Source organism: Rattus norvegicus, chromosome 7, assembly GCF_036323735.1.
Source record: "Rattus norvegicus strain BN/NHsdMcwi chromosome 7, GRCr8, whole genome shotgun sequence".
NCBI classification, from domain to species: Eukaryota; Metazoa; Chordata; class Mammalia; order Rodentia; family Muridae; genus Rattus; species Rattus norvegicus.
In genome coordinates, this window is record NC_086025.1 from 85,073,941 (window position 1) to 85,085,001 (window position 11,061).

General features: G+C 41.4%; 1 protein-coding gene across 4 annotated transcripts; it reads left to right on the forward strand.

The window, feature by feature from the left end:
* Nucleotides 1-772: 772 nt before the first annotated feature.
* Utp23 (UTP23, small subunit processome component) lies at nt 773-10,826 on the forward strand. 4 transcript variants are annotated; one of them, XM_063263245.1, is made up of 4 exons: nt 773-1,474; nt 5,426-5,814; nt 9,049-9,223; nt 10,276-10,811. In XM_063263245.1, exons 2-4 carry the CDS (start codon nt 5,627-5,629, stop codon nt 10,660-10,662), a joined length of 750 nt encoding a protein of 249 aa, XP_063119315.1. In that variant the 5' UTR covers nt 773-1,474; nt 5,426-5,626; the 3' UTR covers nt 10,663-10,811. The 4 variants fall into 4 exon arrangements, with proteins under 4 accessions (XP_063119315.1, XP_038934697.1, NP_001119738.1 ...); XM_039078769.2 differs by having other exon boundaries at nt 776-1,474; nt 5,423-5,814; NM_001126266.1 differs by lacking the exon at nt 773-1,474 and having other exon boundaries at nt 5,549-5,814; nt 10,276-10,826.
* Nucleotides 10,827-11,061: the final 235 nt, after the last annotated feature.

The window sequence follows — 11,061 nt, forward strand, 5'->3', positions numbered from 1 at the left end:
TTAATGAAGCAGCTCTCTGAGCCAATCTTAGCTTGTTTGCATTTCTTTATTGGAGGTGGGTTTGAAGGCATCCACTTTATTGCAGTGAACCAAGGGTTATGTAGTTTTTGGGGTAAGAATATGCAGAGTGGGAGAAGGTCACTGATACTAAGGTACTGAGATGCCTCATTAGCATGGAGAGGTGGTCATGTGCCCCATATATGTATATGGAAACATTACAGAATTCACACTAGTTTGTTGGTGTGCTATCTAGATAAGAGGAAAGGTGTTGTTGTGTAACGGTCTCCGCCTGGATTAAAATGTCCCATCCTGCAGGGTAGCTCCTTAAGGTAAACAGCTGAATAATAATCACGATCGTGATGATGATCACAGCATCCAGGAGAAGTGGAAATTTCTGGTTTCTTCAGAGACTCGGTTGTGTCACATTATGTTTCTTATGAGAGGATGTTTTGCTGAGAACAGACAAGTGGTGTGTTTTTCCCAGAAGCTGCCTGGGAAAAGACCATATGATGTTTTGCTGGAGCAGACACTTAAGAGGATTCATGATATTTGGAAAGGATATAAGTAGAACCCAACACGCAGCGGACAACGCCGTGGCATTGGTTCACTCTGTCACTCTTTGCTGGTCTTCGTTGGGAATTGCTGATGCTGGTCTTCACTGACGATGCTGTGGTATTGGTGCCCCTGGCCGCCTTTGCTGATCATTGTCATGATTTCATAGAGAGAAACGAACTAAAGAACTTCTGGTAGTGTTCTAGCGGCTTCTTGTTGATTCTACATGGATGTGGGCCATTTGGCAGTGTCTCGAGGTTTCTTCTGGATCAAACCGCAGCTGCTGATTCGTGAATGGTGTTTGTCAGTGGATAGAGCTACTGCTGCTGATCCATGTGAACTGAGTGGACAATATCCTGACAAAGAAGACTGAGATCACCCCCATAGAACTATTTCTTTTTGTTTTTTTTTTTGGTTTTTTTTTTTTTTTTTTTTGGTTCTTTTTTTCGGAGCTGGGGACCGAACCCAGGGCCTTGCGCTTCTTAGGCAAGCGCTCTACCGCTGAGCTAAATCCCCAACCCCATAGAACTATTTCTAAACGGGTCGCCATCCCCTTTTTGTTCTATTAATTTATCCTTTCTACTACCTCTGCTGGGTGGTGGGCTAGAAGGGAAATTAAAGCATTTAAGAACCCTTATTAAAATAGTTTGTGAAAAGCCTCAGCCTACATCCAAGGGTTCCTGGTCAGGATCACTGAGTTCCTCCATGCCACAATAAGCAGAGCCCCGCTGCAAAGAAGACTCAGAGCAGAGCTGCCCAGAAGAGACTTAAACCAACTGGGGCCCTTGGAAAGGACACTTTCAAATCGGTTGAGCTGCCTGCAGGCTGTGAAGTGTGCTCCAGAGTCCCAGCTTTTGTGATCTGTCACCAAGGCTGGGGTGAACTTTGGTGATGCACCTGTCTTTGAGTCATTTCTCCTCCTGTAAGTGAACCCTCACCCATATTCCTGTAAGTAACTGCAATGGAACTGATCGGTTCATCAAGCTGGACTTTGGTGGGAGCCATATTTTGTTCTAACCTGTGTCCCTCTCTGGAGTGAGTAGATGTGTGCTGTGTCTCCCTAAGAAAAGTTTTGCCACACAATGGGAGTTAACATCCTATATTTATTCTACTTGTTACAGCTGATATGGGTAATGTAATTTAAAATTAAAAAATATTTTAAAATGTATCTCCTTTATATGTTATCTTAATAACACCTTCAGACAGGTAGGAAATTCCACAGTCAAGTAGCCCACATGGATTCTATACTATGGAATGAAATATATCTGCATATTTCTTTCTCTCTATACAGTGAAGAGCTTAATAGGACCTCACTATGTTGCAGTTTACATAACTTGTTTTAAAATGCAATTTATTTAGCTAAATTGTTTATTTTGATAGAATGCCAGGCATAATTTAGGAGAAAAGTAATATTCTTTTCAAGTTAATGCCATGTTAACAAAAGTTTATAAAAATTTAAATATGAATACAAGGATGACAATATTACAGTAGATATGTTACATGTACCCCTTGTTGTCCATGAAATTAAATAAAATTATACCAACATTCATGAGTGAAACAAAATAACCTTTATGAACTGAACTTAATGTTTACCTATTTAATTCCATTTAGACCATGAATTTTTCATGAAACAGTCCTATTCGGGTATTAGTCACACCTTCCAAGAATAAATCATTCTCATGTCACCTTGGCTTCATCAAACTTTCATGAAGAAAAAAACCTTCCAAAACCATGTACAATAACGTCACATTATAAATTATATTTGATCCAGACACAATAATGAATATTAAGTGTTTTAAAAATAAAGAAAACTAAACCAATTTTCCACCCACCTCAGCAGAATGTAAATGTCTGGCATAGAAAGTGCCCAGTGCAGCAATCCAAGTCAAGCCAATGGACAGCAATGACAAGGCAAAATTGTTTTTGCCACCCTAAGATCGTGTTTTTCAAAGACTATTGTAGTTTTAAAATGACGTCACAATATTTCTTCAAAAGAATTAAGCAATTTTTTTTATTTTTAACATTATCAAATGTATATCCTAATACTTTATATTGAATAATGGCAATATTGAGCTTCTGTCTTGGCTGTAACCAGATATTGACTTGCCATTAATGCTAAGTCATTTGGCATCTGTGTAAAAATATTTTTGGTAGACCGCTTAATGAAAATATTATATTGGGTAAGCAGTAGTGTTTGCCTGCAGTAGGTCAGTCAGGAACACTAAGAGCATAGCAATGACTTGGAGGAATTTTCATAATAAGTGTGCCTTTCTGTCTGAATACTACCTGCCTGTTAGTCACTTAGGAGGTAGCTGGAAGTTGAAACCAAAGTCTGATCTCACACAGCGGCATGGACAAGAGACCTCCACATAGGTCTTATTCCAGCATTAGCCGCTTTGTTCTATCGGCTTTGTCAGTTTTGTGCTGTGCTTAACTTATGAGTTAAAATTTCTCACAGGCCCCTGTCTCTCAGGAAAAACACAGTCTATATAGAGTTCACTACCGTGCATAGCCCAGGTGCTGCCTGGGAGAGTCTAAGAACTTAGAGCTGCTGTAGAATGTCTCCAGCAAAACTTGTTCTAGCCAGAAATGGCTATCTTAAGCAAGCAAGGCACCCTAAGGCTTTTTCTCCATACCCAGGGACAATGTTTTATTTTAAAAAATCAATAGAAAATTATTTCAAGCTTGATGATCACTGTTAGAAGGCTCTTTTGTACTTTATAGAAGAGTAAGTGTGTAAATTGGCAGTCAGACATAGACCTTGAGAAAGATTCAGCAAATTAAAATAAATAAAATAACAACGACAAAACACCCTAGAATATGATTCAAATTCTTAGCGGCATCCCACATCTTTTGGAACTAAAGGGTGACTAGAAGTTAGATCTAGGTGGAAAGAGGCACGGAGTCTATTTTTTTTAAATTGTTCAAGGTGGGGATGATATTTCTTTGTCATGAGAGCACATTCTGGACAGGGAGTGTGCATACAGGGGTAAAGGAAGGATTAAAGTAGAAAATAGTGAGCAGTTATGCTCAAAGACTATCAAACCAGCCCTACTGAGCTTCTCAGGATTTCAGCCTCCTAATTTTATTTTCTGTTAAGTGAAAGCAGCCGTCTCACAGCAGTACTGGGTCTCTGGTCAAGACTAACTCTACAGAATATCTTAGCTCAATTCCATAAGCCTATAAATTGAAATAAAATGCCAAATGCAAGCAATACATTTCAATTACATTATAAGTCATTAAAAAATATGGTTCCTTCAATATTTGGCCAAATTGGCCAAAACTAGATCGGGGACAGATTCCAGACAGAGACAAAAATGCAAACTCCATACTCTCCATTCTTTGATTCTCTTATCTTAAAATGGATACCCTACACAATTAATCAAATTTGAAAACTCCTGGTTCATTCTCTTCATTTAACTAAATTGATTAAGTAATTCCCAAAGTATTTAAATTAGGTGTGTGTGTGTGTGTGTGTGTGTGTGTGTGTGTTCCTATTTTCAATCAGTATGCATATTTCCTATGTCAGACACTATAGACAGAAAAATTCCATATGAAATTGAGATCAGGCCTCCAACTCAACAGACTTTGGGAAAATGAAACTTTTGGGACTTCTTCTAAAACACTGAGTCACTCAGGCTTGGCTTTATGATGAGGAGATACAAATAATGACTCTGTAACTGGCCTGGCAAAGACTGAAGATACTTTCCTGTCCTTCAGTTGAAACAACTGACCCTAAGAAATGGGAATTTCATGCTGGAAGAAGGAAAAGGCTCAGAGCTTGACACCAAGGGGGAACTTAATTTGTCTTCTGGGAAAGAGATTTCACAGTCTTAATGCCTTGTTAGAACACATTCCAGGATAGGACCGAAGTCCAAAAAATGATGGGTCAGTGGAACAATACCACATATTAACCAAAATTGGTTAGAATTCAGGATTCCTCAACCTGTGGGTCCTGAACCCTTGAGGTTCAAAAGACCCATTCACAGGGGTCGCCTAATGCCATCAGAAAACGCAGATATTTACATTATGATTCATAACAGTAGCGATGCTACAGCTTTGAAGCAGCAATGAAATTGATTTTATGATTGGCGCTCACTACACATGAGGAACTATATTAAAGGGTTAAAGTATCAGGAAGGTTGTGAAACACTGAGTTAGGTATTCAGATCCCTGGCTACCTATGTGCACTTCAATTTCACTTTAGGACTTCGGAGATTGACAGCCATAATGACTTAGTACTTCCATTTGGCCACACTTAGCAAATTCTTTTTTACTATCAATTTGGCTGTTTGCTTTTTTTTAGTTTATTTATTTTCCAAGACATGATCTCAATATGTAGCTCTGGCTGTCTTGGAACTCACTAAGTAGACTAGGCTGTCCTTGAACTCGCAGAAATCTTCCTGCCCCTGCCTCCTGGGATTAAAGACGTGTGCACCACAACTAGCAAATTTGGCTATTTCAATTGGGTTCTCCAGGATGGGTTTATGGGTTAGAGACTGTGCTGTCAAGTTGGGTAACAGACCTTTTACTACAGGGCCAATTCGAAAAGTGTTGTAAAATACTTGTGAACACTAGGCAGTCTGAAAGTCCCAGACGCTTAAGATGAGCAACCAGTAAAGCTTCCCAAGTTATGATCGTCCAACATTAGCTCATTTTCCTCCCTTGGAAATTAAAAACATTCCTGGGAATGATACATAGTAAATGGCAAATTACAGAGGGCCTGGGTCAATGGTGTCATCATTAGTTATTTTCATATTACTAGTCTGTTAGAGACTTGGTGTCAGGCAACAAGCTACTCAAGGAAAGAACATCTTTATTCCTGCTCACCAGTGCGCATGTGCCAGCTTGAGCTAATTTGTTTACTCAGCAGCTCCTGCGCAGACGGAAGCTCCGCCCCTAAAACTTGAGCTTGGAAGTGGAAGTGGGCGTTCCTCTGAGAACGACTGACTCCAGAGAGGTGGGCCGTGGACGTAGGGGCGTATACTTCCGGGCCGAAGGCGTTTCGTTCCGGGGAGTAGACTTGGAGTGCGGAAGTGAAGGTCGCGCCTGTTGTCCTGTTGCTTAAGCAGGCATGAAGATCACCAGGCAGAAACACGCCAAGAAGCATCTTGGCTTTTTCCGCAACAATTTCGGAGTCCGCGAGCCCTACCAGATCCTTCTAGATGGCACATTCTGCCAGGCGGCGCTGCGGGGTCGCATCCAGCTGCGGGACCAGCTGCCCCGCTACCTTATGGGAGAGACCCAGCTGTGCACCACGAGGTGGGCCTGCGGGGCGGGGTCGCGGGTGTGGCCCAGAATTCTCCGAGGCAAATTGAAAGTCGTGAGCTACTATGGGCGGTAGTGAACGAGGAGTCAGGCAGACTGTGCTATGCCCATTATTCCTTTATTTCTGCGAAAAATCAGAATAGGTAGACTTTGACTCCTGGTTCCAGTCAAACCAGCTGTGTGGTCTCAGGCAAGAAATGGCGTAGTTGTGAAGTAGAGATCATAACTTCATCAAAGTTGATAGAAGCTCAGATGAAGTATAGTGTACATAGGACACTTTTCAACACCCAAAAGCTAACTCCTTTCCTATGGTGGTTGTTACTTGTAAGTTTAGCCCAAAGTTTTTCAATCCTTCCAACTGCCAATGAGGTTTTCAATTCCTAGGAAAAGAAGTAAAGGCTGGAGATTGAAAACTTTGCCCAAGGCCATTTTTAAGTACCAACCAAATGGCAAGCACTACTCCAGACACTGAGGATACCTTAGTGGGCAAGACGAAGGCCTAGAATTCATGGGCTGTAAAGTCAACTTCTGATGACTGTTTTCACTCACATCTGTGCCTCCTCACTTAATGTAAGTGAGCACATCCAGGGTAGAAGAACACCGGGAGCAGGAGTGTGTGGGGATGGCTGGAGGTGGTTATTTTAAGAGGGTTCATAGGATCGCTATTTGAGCTTCCTGAGGCTTGATTAGAACTGAGGGGGGATGTCAGTTTTTAATGATAGAAATAGTAATGTTACTATTTGAGTGAACTCTTGAACAAATAGAGTTGGTTGACGCTTAACAAAGAGGTTATATCTCATATTATGGGATGCGAAAGTAAGGAAAAGGGGAAGTGAAGCTACAACATGAACAAGAATTTTAGTAGTTTTTGCACTGTAGAATATTTGCTTAAGAAAATGAGTTAAGCTACGACAGCTCGCAAATAGCCAGTTAGAATGTTCTTTATACATTCGGACAGATCAAGCCGTGCTGTGTGCTGTTGATATTCTACCTTGCATTTAGAATTTAATTAATGCTCTTTCTGAGTTACAGATAACCTCAAATTTTTAATCTCAGGCTGGAAAGATGGCTCAGTGGTTAAGCATGCTTCCTGCCCTTCCAGAGGACCTAAGTGGGTTCCTAGCATCAGTGTCAGGGGCCTCACAACTGCTTGTAACTCCAGCTCAGGGGATCCAACACTCTCTTCTGGCATCTGCAGTTAACCACCCACATATACATACAAAAATTTTTTTTGGAGGCAGGGTAGCCTCAAGACAGGGTTTCTCTGTGTAGCCCTGGCTGTCCTTGAACTCATTCTGTAGACCAGGTTGGCCTTGAAGTCAGAGATTCACCTGTCTTTCTTTTTTTAAAGATTTATTTATTTATTTATTTATTTATTTATTTATTTATTTAATATACACCATTCTGTCTGCATGTATGCGTGCAGGCCAGAAGAGGGCACCAGATCTCATAGATAACCATATGGTTTCTGGGAATTGAACTCAGAACATCTGAAAGAGCAGACAGTGCTCTTAACCACTGAGCCATCTCTCCAGCCCTCACCTGTCTTTTCTTGAAATCTGGGATTAAAGGTGTGTGGCACCACCATTACCCAGCCCAACACATACAAACTTTTAAATGTTTTATGGATACCATAGTCTGAAATTTTTGATCCCTTTAGCCTTAAGAGCTGCCTGTACAGCTTCTAATAGCCTATGCCCAGAGCGAGTTGCTTCCGAATGTAAGTGGTTTGTTTACTGCCTCGTGCCATACACATACTAATAATACAGCGCTGTGATGCCAGTCAGTGCTCTTAGCGGCTGAGCCAGCTCTCCAGCCCCTTTTGTTTGTTTTTGAACAGGGTTTCTCCATGTAACCCTGGGTGTTCTCTGTGTAAGAGCTGTCTGAAACATGCTCTTTATTAGACCAGGCTGATCTCAAACTCAGAGATTAACCTGCCTTTGCCTCTGCTTCCTAAGTTTAAAGGGATTAAAGGTGTGCACGACCACCACCCAGCTACTTCGGAAATTTTTTCTTTTTTTTTTTTTTTTTTTTTTTTCTTTTTTTTTTCGGAGCTGGGGACCGAACCCAGGGCCTTGCGCTTCCTAGGCAAGCGCTCTACCACTGAGCTAAATCCCCAACCCCAGGAAATTTTTTCTTAAATAACACAGAATTTGAGACTAATACCCAGCCTTTGCAGGCCCCCGAGTGCTCGTTCTTGTTGACCCCATGTCTTCCCCGCCCCCTGGCAGCACAGTTAGAGCATCTGCTCATCATTCTTTGCCATTTATCATGAAAAAAACCTTTTTTAATTCTTCTCTCATACAGTACATCCCAACTACAGTCCCCTCATCCCCTTATCCTACAAGGTCCGTTCTTCCTCTGTTTCTCTTCAGAAAAGAGCAGGCCTCCCAGGGATAGCAACTGAACATGCTGTAACAAGATGAAATAAAGTCTAGGTACCAACCCTTATCAAGACAGGATGGTGAAAGAGTCACAGCGTGGGTGAAAGAGACAAAAGCACCCCCACTTCCACTGGTAGGAGCCCCACAAGAACACCAGACTACACAGCCATAACGTACTTGCAGAGGACCTAGCACAGGCCCATGCAGGCTCTGTACTTGCTACCTTAGTGTCTGTGACTCCCATGGAGCCTGCTTAACCGATTCTGTGGGCCATTTTCTCCTGGTGTCCTCAACCATTCTGGCTCCTACAGTTATGAAAAAAATTTTTTTTAAAATCAGGATTCAGACAGGATATATAAGTTCCTTTTGATTTTGTGTTAGTGATTTTTGAACTTATAATAGTAGCCTGGAGTCCCTGTCACCATCTGGAAGGCTCATTGTATCTGGTACTTCTGTAAGAGGTCTAGATTTGAGGGTAAGTTAGAAGTTTATTCAGTTGATCACGTCGTCGGAAGTTGAGCAACAATATTTGTGAAAGGCAGCTTGCACGCTTCCTGTACACACGCGTGCTTAGTGTGTTCTGACACTGGTATTCTTTCTACCTGGAGTATGCATTTTTCAAGTCTTCATTTAAGAAGAAAATGGCAACCATACTATAAATTCAAATTTTTATGGTATACTTTTTTCACTTTAAAAACTTGAGTATTCATTAAAAAAAAAAAGAGGATGCCATTAAAAAATAATAAAAATAAAAACTTGAGTATTGTGTTCACGCTTGCTTTGTATAAAGAGAAGGAATGTATTGATTATGATTCTGGACTTTGAATGACTTTTTTCTCCCCAGATGTGTGTTAAAGGAGTTAGAAACACTGGGAAAGGAATTATATGGAGCCAAACTGATTGCACAGAAATGCCAGGTTCGAAACTGTCCTCATTTCAAGAGCGCAGTGAGTGGATCTGAATGTCTCCTGTCTATGGTGGATGACGGGAATCCTCACCATTATTTCGTGGCCACACAGGTAATGCTACCTTCAAAACTGTAAGGCAGTCCTAACTACCTCTCTATATACTTCATGTAGAGCTGTTTATAGTAAAACAAAAGGAAGTGGGAGAGATAATGTAGTGTTTGAGATTTATTTATTTACTGACTGTGGTGTATTTGACAGGATTCCATTCACTTACTAAAGTCCATGTTTCATTTCTGGGCTTTGAAAAATGCACATTTTAAAATGGAAGCAATAAAGGCAGCACTTACTTGAACATCCGAGGAGAGAACTTTACATTCAGGGGATTTTTTTTCTCTCAGAGGCTGAGGAGCTGTTGCAGTAGTGTGCTGATTGCTTCACGGTTCTTCAAGTAGGGAGGAGTAGGGCAGAATCTCTGCCTTCTGCACTCGTAACTGTTTTCATGTTCCTTTAAGATTAGCGTGGCTCAGTGGTTAAGAGCTGGCTGCTGTTGGTTCAATTCCTAACACCTACACAGCTGCTCACCACCTTGTAACCACAGTCTCAAGGAATCCTATGCCATCTTTTGACCTCCTAGGCCATTAAGCACATGTGGTACACAGATAGATGCATAGGCAAGCCTCCATACACATAAAAATAAGTAAACCAAAAACTACTGAGACTAACAACAGCATGGAGTGTTGAGGGCGTTTAAAGACTGGGAGGCAAAAGGAGAGACTGAGTTGATACTAAAACACTCACATGCAGCTTTGCTCAGCTACACTTTCAGAATGATTTTGGAGACAACTTATTACTCCACTCCAACCTTTTCCCCTGTCAATGTTTCGAGAGAACATCTTAGTGAAAGAGCTCGAGAAAGTTCCTCATGTATTTACTTTTGCACTAGTTGATACATCGTGGGCCCAGAGTGTTGACTGATCCAGCCCAGACTGCTGCTGCCCACTTACTTCAGCTTAGTTTTTATGTTTTCTGTCCTCTATCATGAGATACACTTTGAGAAAGAAAATGTGTAGTCTTGTTTTTTCCCCATCTAGCCTTTTTTAATAGAAACTTACTTTTAGGCCCTAAATTTGACTGAGAAACTAAATCCCTTTCCTTTTTAATAGGATCAGAACTTATCTGTGAAAGTCAAGAAAAATCCTGGAATTCCTCTCATGTTCATTATTCAGAACACCATAGTGTTGGACAAGCCTTCTCCCAGAACCGTGGCCTTTGTGAAGGCGGTGGAGGCAGGCCAGCTGGTCTCTGTGCACGAGAAACAAAGCATCAAGGAACTCAAGGAGGAGCAAGGCTTGGTGCGGAACCCTGAACTGAGGAAGAGGAGAAAAAAAAAGAAGGTGGGCGGCCCCAATCCTCTCAGCTGCCTGAAGAAAAAGAAGAAAGCACAGGATACAAAGTCCCCTGCTTCGGAAAAGAAAAGGAAAAGGAAACGGATTCGGATTCGAAACAAATCCACTCCTAAAGTGTCTGCGCAGCAGGGTGCGGAAGGATGATGGGTGCTGTGGCTACTCAGATGTCAGAGTGAAAGCGAATTTCCTTCTCAAACTGTGAAAATGTTTATACCAGAGGACTAACTTATTTTTGTAAACTAATACTGGCACATACACTTTTGCCTAAAATTAAAGAATGGTTGGGTTTGTCAGTGTGCATCTTCAGTTGTTTGCTTTGGGGGATTAATTTTTATTATAAAATTTTCTCCAGTTTCTCCCCATTCTCACCATCCAGGTGGTGTGTATGCGTGTGGTATATGCGGTAATATGTGTTTGTGAGCTCGTGTGTGTGTGTCTGTGTGTGTGTGTGTGTCTGTGTGTGTATGTCTGTCTGTGTCTGTTTCTGTGCCAGAGGTCATTATGAAGTGTCTTCCTCCATCACTCTCTACCGTTATTTTTTGA

Bases quoted from the DNA above. Each gene is read 5' to 3' on its own strand.
- Utp23 (XM_063263245.1), top strand. From the start codon at position 5,627: ATGAAGATCACCAGGCAGAAACACGCCAAGAAGCATCTTGGCTTTTTC. The intron at 5,815-9,048 runs GTGGGCCTGCGG...TTTTCTCCCCAG, and splicing joins ACCCAGCTGTGCACCACGAG to ATGTGTGTTAAAGGAGTTAG. The intron at 9,224-10,275 runs GTAATGCTACCT...CCTTTTTAATAG, and splicing joins ATTATTTCGTGGCCACACAG to GATCAGAACTTATCTGTGAA.